The sequence below is a fragment of the Pan paniscus genome, chromosome 11, assembly GCF_029289425.2.
Source record: "Pan paniscus chromosome 11, NHGRI_mPanPan1-v2.0_pri, whole genome shotgun sequence".
Taxonomy (NCBI): domain Eukaryota; kingdom Metazoa; phylum Chordata; class Mammalia; order Primates; family Hominidae; genus Pan; species Pan paniscus.
Genome location: NC_073260.2, coordinates 14,214,418 through 14,227,648, shown reverse-complemented (window position 1 = coordinate 14,227,648; position 13,231 = coordinate 14,214,418). Strand labels below are relative to the sequence as shown.

At 45.6% G+C, this 13,231-nt stretch overlaps 1 protein-coding gene across 10 annotated transcripts in view; it reads right to left on the bottom strand.

Moving 5' to 3' along the window:
* The window catches only part of SCAI (suppressor of cancer cell invasion), a 201,378-nt gene extending 188,147 nt beyond the window's left edge, over positions 1 to 13,231 (bottom strand). For 2 of the 10 annotated variants that reach the window (XR_010109088.1, XR_004664336.3), the window contains exons 1-2: positions 12,803 to 13,231; positions 12,051 to 12,095 (exon numbers count right to left, since the gene is read on the bottom strand). Coding sequence is in view for 6 of the 10 variants with exons in the window: in XM_055117612.2 (XP_054973587.1) it covers positions 12,051 to 12,095; positions 12,803 to 12,855 (98 nt within the window). In the remaining 4 variants the exon portion in view is untranslated. The remainder of the gene's footprint in view (positions 1 to 12,050; positions 12,096 to 12,802) is intronic. The other 8 variants (XM_014346274.4, XM_063594211.1, XR_004664338.3 and 5 more) reach the window with 7 other exon arrangements.

The window sequence follows — 13,231 nt, the reverse complement described above, 5'->3', positions numbered from 1 at the left end:
GTGGCACAATCTCAGTTCACTGCAACCTCTACCTCCCGGATTGGAGCGATTCCCCTGACTCAGCCTCCTGGGTAGCTAGGACTACAGCTGCACACCACCAATCCCGGCTAATTCTTTTTTTTTTTTTTTGTCTTTTAGTAGAGACCTGACCTCATGATCTGCCCGCCTCAGCCTCCCAAAGTACTGGGATTACAGGTGTGACCCACTGTGCCCGGCCAAGACTGGAAAACTCTTAATAACGAACATGCTTTCTTCGAAAAATAAATAGTACAGGAAAAAAATGAGTGGAAAAGCTATAGACTAAAAAAGACTTCAAGAGCTACTCAACTAATTACAAGTTATGAACCTTATCTGGATCTTGGTTTGAACCGCTTTTTTTTTTTTTTTTTTTTTTTAGAGACAGAGGTCTCACTATATTGTGCAGGCTGGGCATTAACTCACTCCTGGGCTCAAGTGATGCTCCTACCTCGGCCTCCCAAATACCTGGGACTGGGACTACAGGTGCAAGAACACCACATCCAGCTAACAAACAGATATTTTTTAAAAAAATTGTTAGCACTGGGCGCAGTGGCTCACGCCTGTAATCCAAACACTTTGGGAGGCCGAGGCGGGTGGATCACCTAAGGTCAGGAGTTCAACACCAGCCTGGCCAACATGGTGAAACCCCATCTCTACAAAAATACAAAAAAAATTAGCCAGCCATGATGGGAGATACCAGTAATCCCAGCTACTTGGGAGGCTGAGGAGGGAGAATCACTGAAACCCGGGAGGCGGAGGTTGCAGTGAGCCGAGATTGTGCCATTGCACTCCAGCCTGGGCAACAGAGCAAGACTCCGTCTCAAAAAAAAAAAAAAAAGAAATAAAAATAAACATATATACATATATAAAATATAGGAGTAGAGCCTGAGGCTAGGCTTGTTAACCTCCCTCTGGCAACTCCTGGCATTCTACCCTCCAGGAAGCCCTTGAATGAGTCCCACAGGAACTATGAGCTCTTTTTGAATGCCCTTGAAAATCACTGCTTAACTCTTCTAGGTTTCATTCTTGAGTAAAATATTACCGTGAAAATGCTGCATACATTGACCATGCTATCTTGGCCCTGCAGAGTCTGCTTTCACAGAATTGAATTTTAGCTTTATGCCCTAGATTTCACTGACACATGCTACAAGAAATGGCTTTACCAAAACCACTGCATTTGCTGTAGGGATGTTGCTGAGGCAAACCTACCATGAGCTCTGTAACTCTAGAATAGTCCTGTGTTTCAGTGTAGATTAGAAAAATGTTCTAGTTTTCCATGAAACTACCTTCAGAACCTGTTTCTCAGCAAAGAGTACAGAGATCTAAACTCCTGGAGATAAACACTACCTGTCTGACGGCTACCTGCAGAAATACCCTGCAGTGGACAGATTAACACTGCAGAGAAAGAGATAACACCCAAAAGACAGAAAGCAGTTTGGTCTGTTTTTACACGGTGTTACTGTACGTTCTATTTCTTTGCATTTCACTCAACATGCTTTCGCTAGGTTATCCCATTCATTTTCTTTTCTTTTTTCCTTTTTTTTTTTTGAGACAGCGTCATGCTCTGTCACCCAGGTTAGGGTGCAGTGGCACGATCTTGGCTCACTGCAACCACCAGCTCCTGGGTTTAAGCAATTCTCCTGCCTCAGCCTCCTGAGTAGCTGGGATTACAGGCACGTACCACCACGCCTGGCTAGTTTTTGTATTTCTAGTAGAGAAAGGGTTTCATCACGTTAGCCAGGCTGGTCTCGAACTCCTGACCTCGTGATCCACCCACCTCGGCCGTCCAAAGTGCTGGGATTAAGGTGTGAGCCACTGCATCCAGCCATTGGATTACAGGTGTGATCCAATGGATCAATGAGCCAATGATCCATTCCATTCATTTGCATGACTTGGATCACCAAGTGTTTGCTGAATGCTTTAAAATCTATACCTGAAGCCGTTATCTTGCTTCTCTGCAAAACACCCGTATTTTTAACCGCCTGGTTAAAGACAGTTCATTGAAGCAGCTGACGCTCCATATAGCCAAAATAAACTCATGTTCTTACCGTCCCAAACTTGCTCTTGCTCCTGTGTCTGCTGTCTCAATTAAAAGCATTCCCAGGCTGGTGCGGTGGCTCATGCCTGTAATCCCAGCACTTTGGGAGGCCAAGGCAGGCAGATCACGAGGACAGGAGTTCAAGAGCAGCCTGACCAACATGGTGAAACCCCATCTCTACTAAAAATACAAATTAGCCGGGCATGGTGGCACGCGCCTGTAATCCCAGCTACTCAGGAGGCTGAGGCAGGAGAATCACTTGAACTTGGGAGGCAGAGATTGCAGTAAGCCAAGATTGCACCACTGCACTCCAGCCTGGGCAACAGAGTGAGACTCCATCTCACAAATAAATAAATAAATAAAAGCATTCCCATCCAACCTATTATTCAAGCTGCAAGCATCTCAAGATACTGTGGAGAAAAGTAAAAGGCAAGCCATACATGGGAGAAAACATAAGCAAAACACATACCTAATAATGAATTTGTGGCCAGGCACAGTGGCTGACACCTGTAATCCTAGCACTTTGGGAGGCCGCTGTGGGCAGATCACTTGAGGTCAGGAGTTCGAGACCAGCCTAGGCAACATGGCGAAACCCCAGCTCTACTAAAAATACAAAAATTCACCGGGTGTGGTAGCAGGCGCCTTAATCGCAGCTCCCACAGAGGCTGAGGCAGGAGAATCACTTGAACCTGGGAGGCGGAGGGTGCAGTGAAATGAGATCACACCACTGCACTTCAACCTGGGTGATAAAGTGAGACTTCGTCTCAAAAACAAAAAAAAAAGATTTTGCCTTTTTAAATTTTGTTTTTAGAATACATAAAGAACTCTTACAACTATGTAAGAAGACAAACAACTGACAAAAAGTGAGCAAAAGATTTGGATACTTCACTAAGTTATATGAATGGCAAATTAGCACATGAAAAGATACTCAACATTATCAGTCATCAGGGAAAGGCAAATGAAAACCACAATGACACGTACCAGTATACACCCACAGAATGGCAAACAATGGTGGTGGTTTTAAGGGTATACATGTATTTCAAAACTTATCAAATTGTACACTTCAAATATGTACAGCTCACTGTATGCCAATTGTACCTCTACAGACCTGTTCAAAAAAAAAAAGAATCACAAGACCAAGTATTGGTGAGGACATTTGGAAGGGCTAGGATTCAAACTCTAATGCAAGATTTCTCAGCCTCAGAACTAATGACATTTTGAGCTGGGGAACTCTTAGATTAGGATGCTGTCCTATGCATTTTAGGATGTGTAGCAGCATATCTGGCCTCTACCCACTAGGTGCTCCAAGTTGTAACAACCCAAAATGTCTCCAGACATTCTCAAATGTCCCTTAGGAGGCAAAATCCCCCTTAGTTGAGAACCACCCCTTAGTCTGACACCACAGCCCAAGCTCTTAAAAACATCTTTCTTTCCACTTCTGGCACTATCTTGGTTCAGGTCCTGAATTTAGTTCACCCAAGACCTCATTATTAGTCAGTCTACATCTAGGCTGTCATCTCTTGTCATTTCAATAGTCACACTACCACCAAATTAACCTTCTAAACCTTCAGGGCTTAGATAAACGACTGCAGAAACTGCCCTCACTACCAGTATGCAGAATTCCTATAAACCCTTTGTATATATTGTGTAAACCTTTGTATATATACAAAGTCATTACACTGTCTCATATTTCAGTGTCTGTCTTCCCATTAATATATGAGATTTTCCCCAACAGCAGCCACCTCACTCATATCTATATCCCTAGAACCCAGAACTAGAAAGCATTCAAATGTTTCTTAAACAAATTACATACAACAACAAAATGCCCGGATCTCTTTGCTTTAAATATGTAACAACAACAACAACAACAAAAGCCCCCAAATCATACAGTAAAGCTTTCATCAATGTGAATCCTATCCAAACAAATGGATCTTGTTCCTAATAGGACCAGAAAGGATTCTCCAACTCATAACCCAAACATCATTAACAGACATATTGGACTCTTCAGAATTTTCCAAAAGCACATAGAGACCAAGTTTCCTAATCTTTTGTGTGTGTGTGTGAGATGGAGTTTCGCTCTTGTTGCCCAGGCTAGAGTGCAATGGCACGATCTCGGCTCTCTGCAACCTCCGCCTCCCAGTTTCCAGCGATTCTCCTGCCTCAGCCTCCTGAGTAGCTGGGATTACAGGCATGCGCCACCATGCCAGGCTAATTTTGTATTTTTAGTAGAGACGGGGTTTCTCCATGTTGGTCAGGCTGGTCTTGAACTTCCAGCCTTAGGTGATCCGCCCGCCTCAGCCTCCCAAAATGCTGAGATTACAGGCATGAGCCACCACGCCCGGCCAGTTTCCTAATGTTAAAACTCCTTTCAGTCCAGTGCAGTTTTTCAGGGGCATTAAATAGTATCACATTATTTTGGACAACCAAACCCATCCCACACTAACTCCTCTTGCCACCAATTCATTTATTGGTTCACTAGTTTTACTGAGCTCCCCCTTAGTACCTTATAAGGGTGCAAAGATGAACTATGATAAGGAAATAAAAGTTTTAAGGGGAAAAAGATACAAAGAAATAATAATGCATGAGGTTCTTATCTCAAACTGTCTTTGTTTTTCTTAAACTGTCTTACAGTTTGGTCTGCACTAGAAATGTTCTCAAAAGATAACTCAGCCACTAACTAACACCTATCAAAAAGAATTATTTAACATCAATATCCTAAAATAAAAATCATAATTTTAGGCCAGGCACGATGGCTCACGCCTGTAATCCCAGCACTTTGGGAGGCCAAGGCAGGCGGATCAATTGAGGCCAGGAGTTCGAGATCAGCCTAGCCACCATGGGGAAACCCCGCCTCTACTAAAAACAGAAAAAATTAGCTGGGCATGGTGGTGCGCCCCTGTAATCTCAGGTATTCAGGAGGCAGAGGCACAAGAACCACTTGAACCCAGGAGGCAGAGGTTGCTGTGAACCGAGATAGCATGACTGCACTCCGGTCTGGGAAACAGAGTGAGACTCCATCTCAAAACTAAATAAAAATTTTAAAAATCCTAATTCTGGGCTGGGCATGGTGGCTCATGCCTGTAATCCCAGCACTTTGGGAGGCCGAGGCGGGCAGATCACCTGAAGTCAGGAATTCAAGACCAGCCTAACCAACATGGAGAAACCCCATCTCTACTAAAAATACAAAATTAGCTGGGTGTGGTGGCGCATGTCTGTAATCCCAGCTACTCAGGAGGCTGAGGCAGGAGGATCACTTGAACCCAGGAGGCAGAGGCTGCAGTGAGCCAAGATCACACCATTGCACTCCAGCCTGGTCAACAAGCAAAACTCCATCTCAAACAAAACAAACAAACAAACAAAAAAACCATAATTCTGTCAACTGTTTTCTAAAATGTACTACATATGTAATATAACTGTCAACAACTCTACATAGCAGACCCGTTCAATCAGTTACTCAAGGCTACATTCAACAATTAACTTACCTTTTTTTTTTTTTTTGAGACAGGTTTTCACTGTTGCCCAGGCTGGAGTGCAATCATGGCTCACTGCAGCCTCCACCTCCCAGTCTCAGCTGATCCTCCCACCTCAGCCTCCCAAGTAGCTGGGACTACAGGTGTGTACCACCACACCTGGCTAATTTTCGTATTTTTGGTAGAGATGAGGTTTCACCATGTTGCCCAGACTGGTCTTGAACTCCTGGGCTCACACCATTCATCTGCCTCAATTAATTCATCTTGAAGTGTTTACCAGGAATTTATATCATTTGATATTCAGAATTTCTATAGCCACAGTATAAAACTGATACTAATACCTTTCTTTTTTTTTTCTTTTTTTTTTATTGAGATGGAGTCTCGCTTTGTCGCCCAGGCTGGAGTGCAATGGCGTGGTCTCAGCTCACTGCAACCTCTGCCTCCCAGGTTGAAGCGATTCTCCTGCCCCAGCCTCCTGAGTAGCTAGGATTACAGCTGCCTGCCACCACGCCCAGCTAATTTTTGTACTTTTAGTAGAGACGGGGTTTCGCTACGTTGGCCAGACTGGTCTCAAACTCCTGACCTCGTGATCTGCCAGCCTCGGCCTCCCAAAGTGCTGGGATTACAGGTGTGAGCCAGCATGCCCGGCAACTAATACCACTTTTTTTTTTTTTTTTTTGAGACGAAGTCTTGCTCTGTCACCCAGGCTAGAGTGCAGCGATCTCGGCTCACTGCAACCTTCTCCCAGGTTCAAGTGATTCTCCTGCCTCAGCCTCGCAAGTAACTGGGATTACAGGCATGCGCCATTGTGCCCGACTAATTTTTGTATTTTTTAGAGATGGGGTTTCACCATCTTGGTCAGGCTGGTCTTGAACTCCTGACCTTGTGATCTACCCGCCTCGGCCTCCCAAAGTGCTGGGATGACAGGTGTGAGCCACTGCGCCCGGCCTAACACCTATTTTTTTAAATATCTGGCTACAACCATTACATCCTTATTCTATAATTCATCTTTGGGGTCTTAACTGTACATTTTGTTTTCTAGTTTTAGAGCAACCCCTGCACTGTTTTCTGAGGAAAATCTTGGTCCTGCCCATAGGACCTTTAAATACATGTGCTGGTTGTCCATTCAGGTCAAAATGCTGACATGATCAGGATCTAACCTAAATCAGGCATGCTGAATATGTAGCCTCATGATTCTGGACTGAGAAAATAAACTCATTGCAACCTGATGCTTACTTAAATTCCTGGAGAATTACTAAAGGATTTGTTCACTCAAAAATTCAATAAACTGTTCTCTACGTGCCAGATGCTATTCTAGCTGCTGGGGATAAACAGTGAACAAAACACGTATAGTCCCCACAGTGTACGCATCCCTCTTTACCTCTGAATCAAGCCAAACCATCAGAGAGCCATACACCAAAACCACATTGCTTTGGCCCTGTGGAGACTGTTCACCGGCAATAACTCACTTGGATTGAGAAGTATAAGAAGCAATCTTTATTTATTTATTTAAGACGGAGTCTCACTCTGTTGCCCAGGCTGGAGTGCAGTGGTGCAATCTCAGCTCACCGCAACCTCCACCTCCCAGGTTCAAGAGATTCTCCGGCCTCAGCCTCCTGAGTACCTGTGATTACAGGCACGCGCCACCATGCCCGGCTAATTTTTTGTATTTTTAGTAGAGATGGGGTTTCATCATGTTGGCCAGGCTGGTCTCAAACTCCTGACCTCAGGTGATCCACCCGCCTCAGCCTCCCAAAGTGCTGGGATTACAGATGTGAGCCACCACGCCTGGCCAAGAAGCAATCTTTAAAAACTCACGTTTGATTTTAGGGATACCATGGATCTGAAAACTGAACTTTATTTTCTTCTTCATTTTACTCCAGAAAACTCAGAGCCAAACACCAAAGCAACCATTAGCAATGATGCAGGACTTTCCGGTCTATGCACTAATTCTGCCACTGGCTTTATCTGCTTCTTTCATTTCTTCTTGGCCTTTATTTTTAATCTTCTCATTTTGAAAAGAAGTGGGAAATAAAAGATATTTGATGGGTGTTTTTTAACCTAAAATTTATTGTGTACCTTCTATGTGCCAGGCACTATCCTAGGCACCTTACAACCTTAGGGAAGTCGAACTATTATTTCTTTCTTTTTTTTTTTTTTTGGAGAGAGTTTCGCTCTTGTTGCCCAGGATGGAGTGCAATGGTGCAATCTCGGCTCACTGCAACCTCCACTTCCTGGGTCCAAGCGATTCTCCTGCCTCAGCCTCCCGAGTAGCTGGGATTACAGGCATGCGCTACCACGCCCAGCCAATTTTTTTTTTTTTTGAGGCGGAGTCTCGCTGTTGCCCAGGCTGGAGTGCAGTGGTATGAGCTCAGCTCACTGCAAGCTTTGCCTCCCGGGTTCACGTCATTCTCCTGCCTCAGCCTCCTGAGTAGCTGGGACTACAGGCACCTGCCACCATGTCCAGCTGATTTTTTTTGTTTTTAGTAGAGACATGGTTTCACTGTGTTAGCCAGGATGGTCTCGATCTCCTGACCTTGTGATCCGCCCGCCTTGGCCTCCCAAAGTGCTGGGATTACAGGATTGAGCCATCGTGCCCGGCCCAATTTTGTATTTTTAATAGAAATGGGGTTTCTCCATGTTGGTCAGGCTGGTCTCAAACTCCTGACCTCAGGTGATCCGCCCACCTTGACCTCCCAAAGTGCTGGGATTACGGGCGTGAGCCACCACGCCAGCAGAACTATTATTTCTACTATACAGATGAGGAAACTGAGGCAGAGACAGACTTATTAACTTGCACATGATCTCGCAAACTACATTTGACAGAGCTGAATTCAAATTCAGCCCAGACCATTTCATGTAAGTGTATGTACAGGCCATGATGGGACCCAATAAGGTGGAGCAGAGGGAGGGTGGGGGGAAGCCCTCACTGAGCAAAGTCTTAAAGGAGGGGGCTTGTCAAGGAGCAAGGAGAAAGTACTCCAGAAAGAAAAAGAAATCACATACAAAAACCCAAAGCAGACGAGGTACTGTGGCTGACGCCTATAATTCGAACACTTTGAGAGTCTGAGGAAGGCGGATAGCTTAAGCCCAGGAGTTCACGACCAGCCTGAGCAACATGGTAAAACCCCACCTCTACAAAAAATGCAAAAATTAGCTGGGCATAGTGATGCACATCTGTAGTCCCAGCTACTTGGGAGGCTGAGGTGGGAAAATCACCTGGGCCCCAGAAGTCAAGGCTCCAGTGAGCCATTGTCACACCATTGCACTCCACCCTGAAGTGAGACCGTCTTTAAAAAACAACAACAACAACAACAAAAACAACAAAAACCCTAAAAACAAAAAACCAAAGCAAAGAGGGAACATAAGTTCTGGGAATGGCAAATGGAGCACGGAGTTACATTCAGCAATTAATTCATCTTGAAGGTTTACCAGAAAGTTAAATCATTTAAAAGTAGACATTTAATAGTTCCATCATTGAAAATCGATATGGCCAAAGTATTAACCGTGGCTGGGAAAGTAAGAAGAAGTAAAATAAAGGCAATTTTTTTATATGATTAGGCTAAAAGTCTGAATGATGTTCAATAAGCAATGAGGAAGCACAGAGGGATCCTAAGCATGAGAATTACAAGATCGATTTGCACAGTACAGGGAGGGAATTACAGATTCAAGGTAGGGAAACCAGTCAGAAGGCTACTGAAGAGTCTGGCAGTGGGGTAATGAGAGTTAAATGAGAGCTATCCAAAAGAAATACAATGCAAAGAAATACAATGCAAGTTAAATGTATGCAGCTTTTAATTTTCTAGTAGCCATATTAGAAAAAATAAAAAGAAAGGCTGGGTACGGTGGCTCACGCCTGTAATCCTAGCACTTTGGGAGGCCAAGGCTGGCGCATCACTTGAGCATAGGAGACCAGCCTGAGCAACACAGTGAGACCCTGTCTCTTACAAAAAATAAAAAGTTAGCCTGGCATGGTGGTGCACATCTGTAGTCCCAGGTACTTGGGAGGCTGAGGTGGAAGGATTACCAGGTCGAGGCTGCAGTGAGCTGTGATTGCACCACTTCACTTCAGCCTTGACAACAGAGCCAAGCCCTGTCTCAGAAGAAAAATAAAAAGGAAAAAGAAGTAAGTGAAGGCCAGGCCCGGTGGCTCACACCTGTAATCCCAGCACTTTGGGAGGCCTAGTCAGACAGAGCACTTGAGGCCAGGAGTTCGAGACCAGCCTGGCCAACATGTTGAAACCCCGTCTCTACTAAAAATACAAAAATTAGCCAAGCATGGTGGCAGGCGCCTGTAATCCCAGCTAATCGGGAGGCTGAGGAAAGAGAATTGCTTGAACCCAGGAGGCGGAGATTGCAGTGAGTCAAGATCACATCACTGCACTCCAGTATGGGCAACAAAGTAAGACTTTGTCTCAGGAAAAAGTAAGTGAAAATAATTTTAGTAACAATTTTATTTACAGCCAGGCATGGCAGCTCACACTTGTAATCACAGCACTTTAGTAGGCCAAGGTGGTTGGATCATTTGAGTCAGGAGTTTGAGACCAGCCTGGGCAACATGGCCAAACCTTGTCTCTATAAAAAAAAAAAAAAAAGAGCTGGGTGAGGTGTCAGGCGCCTGTAGTCCCAGCTACTCCAGAGGCTGAGTTGGCTGGGTGGCTTGAGCCCAGGAGGTGGAGGTTGCAGTATGCTGAGATTGCACCACTGCACTACAGCCTGGATGACAGAGCCAGACCCTGTCTCAAAAAAAAAAAAAGTATTTAATCCAATATACCTAAAATATTATCTCACTATGTCATCAATATAAAAAGTTACTGATAAATTTTATTTATTCAATTTTTGTACTAACTTGAAATCTAGCATGTATTTTATACTTATCTCATTTCAGACCCTAAATTCTCATTGGAAATATTTGATATATATTTAGATTTCATAAAATGACGGATGAAAAATACAGACTCACATACCCAAGTTGTTCAAAACATACTTGAACGTTTTCCAATAGGTGACCAAGTAGCAGTTTCTCAAGTTAATTTAATTACAATTAAATAAAATTAAAAATTTAGTTCCTCAGTCATGCTAGATGCATTTTGAGTGCTCACCCTGCATATGGTTACTGGATTGGACAATACAGGCCTAAAGTGTGACAAGGAAACTCTGTTGGCACTTCCACCATCAGCATTTCGTGTCTATTTACTATTGAGGTTTTCTGTGTATTAACATCAATAACTTGCCAGATATTAACTATGAAAGTAGTCCTACTGGTCACATAACTACAGTAGCTTACTTTCTCTAGGTCAATGCCAACATCTGTGAAAAAGGAATCATCTAATGACTACACAGAATTGCTATGTAGTACCTCTCACATGGAATGCAGTCAAAAATGTTTATGTGATAAATATATCTTCATCTCCATTACTCAAGGACTAATTCACTTTGTTTGTGGACTACTTAAACTCTTTGCTTCTATTTTCCTAAGGTTCAACCATTCGAGTTAACTACACAGTGTCCAACGACAAAAGATAAAGCAATAAGAAAACCTACTTTCAATTGTATATTTATTAGCAGCATTACGGTATAACAGTTAAGAGCTTAAGCTCTGGAGTCAGACTGTCTGGATTCAAATCCTGGTTTTATCTTTTACTAGATGCATGATTTTGGGTAAATATTCGGCCTCTCTGTGTCGCAGTTCCCTCTTCTGTAAAATAGTTGACACTACATATTCTCTTGGGGTTCTTTGAGGATTACAGGAGAAGATACACATAGAGCATTCGTACACAGTACTTGGCACATAGTAGATGCTCAATAAAATTAGTTTATTTTTTGAGGCAGGGTCTTGCTGTGTTCCCCACACTGGAGTGCAGTGGCATGATCACGGCTCACTGCATCACTGCAGCCTTGACTTCCTGGGCTCAAGCAATCCTCCCACCTCAGCCTCTTGAGAAGCTGGGACTATAGGTCCACAACACCCGCTCAGCTAGTTGGTTTTCGGTTTTTTAATTTTTTGTTTTTGTGGGTACATAGTAGGTGTATATATTTATGGGACCGGCTAGTTTTTCAATTTTTTGTAGAGACGGAGTCTTGCTCTGTTGCCCAGACTGGTCTTGAACTCCCAGGCTCAAATGATCCTTCTGCCTCAGCCTCCCAAAGTGCTGGGATTGAAGGCATGAGCCACCCCAGCCAAGATGAGCTTTTTAAACAGAGATGCTGGAGAAAATGAAATTATGGCTAAGGTTAAAAAAAAAAATAGCTGAGATCCTTACACAACATCAAAAAGTAAAAAAGTAGGATTTCTCAAGATTTCCCACATTATCTCAGATACCAAAAAAAAAAAAAAAAAAAATCGACTGTAGAGGTAGTAATTTGAAGTCCTCAAAAGAAAAATCATGCATGTGGTTATATTCTTTTAAAAGGGGGATAAATAAGAAACTTCATCTACTGACAGTATACAATTATGCAGTACGGCACAGGTGTAGCCAAGCAAAAAGAAAAACATGAAGCAAAATAGGAAGGCACTGCCTTACCTGCTTCTCCGTTTTCGAGGCGGTTTCTCCACTGTGCCAGTCAGTCTGCAGACCAAACAAATAAGACGGTAACTAAAAGTAACATACAAGAAAACATCTCCCGGCGCTACCGTGCCAGTCAAGAACTAAATAGACCACCCTCTGGGACTACAGGCTCGCCAAGCTCAGATCTGACCTTACAAACGCCTCATGCCCTGTTTCCCCTATTTACCAAGACCTAGCATTCCTGGGACTCACCGTTCCCCCAATTCTCCCTGAGCTCAAACCTTCCTGGTCCCTCACCCCATCCTCGACCCCTGCTCGTCACAGCCCAGCTCCCCAAAATCACCCACCTCCACCTACTCATTGTCTGCCTCGTCACCCCCGCAAGCCCCCCTAGCCTCCCCTTTCCTGTGCCCACCCGTTCCCGACCGTGCACTGCCCCCTCCACGCCCCGCCTCTCCGGGCCCGGCGACCCCCGCATTCCACGGCCCCTCCGGGGGCGCGCCCGCCTTGCCCCTCCCGGCCCCGCGCCGCCAGCCTCACCCCTCGGCGCCCCTTCCCTCACACGCCCCTCTCACCTGGCCTCGAGGAGGCGATCGCGCCCAGCCCGCGCCGCCGCCTGCAGGCGCCCCCAAGGTCCCCCCAGCCTGCACCCCCCGCCCCTCCGGTCTCTGCGCCCCGAATGCTCCACGGCCCCGAGCCGCTGCCCCTGGGCCCGCTCTCTGGCCCCCACCCCATCCCCAACCCCGGCCTCCACCCAGCCCCCGCACCTGGGGGGCAGGCGACTCCGCGGCTGCTGGGGCTGCCGGGCTCCTCTGACCATCCGGCTCCTGCTCCGCCGCGGGAGCTGCTCCGGCGGCCGCAGGGCTCGCTCGGGAAGCTGAGGCGGCGGAGGCTGGAGTAGGCGGAGAGGCGGGAGGAGGGCCTCGCGCCTCTGCCAGGCTTGCCGCGGGGCCCGCCTCCTCCGCGCCTCTCCTCGGTTCCCATTGGCTAGAGCAGTAGTGTGGACGGAAATCTGTCAGTCGATTGGACGCTCGGCCCGTCACATCCCGCGCCGCCCACCCAGAGGTTTGGTTGAGACTGCAGGTGGCGGCGGAGGTGCCTTAGAGATTGCTAGCAGGGCCGGAGGAGACCCTAGCGCCACCATGCGCCTAAAAGTAGGAACTGCACCCCCGGCTCCAGACACCTGCCCCAGGTTC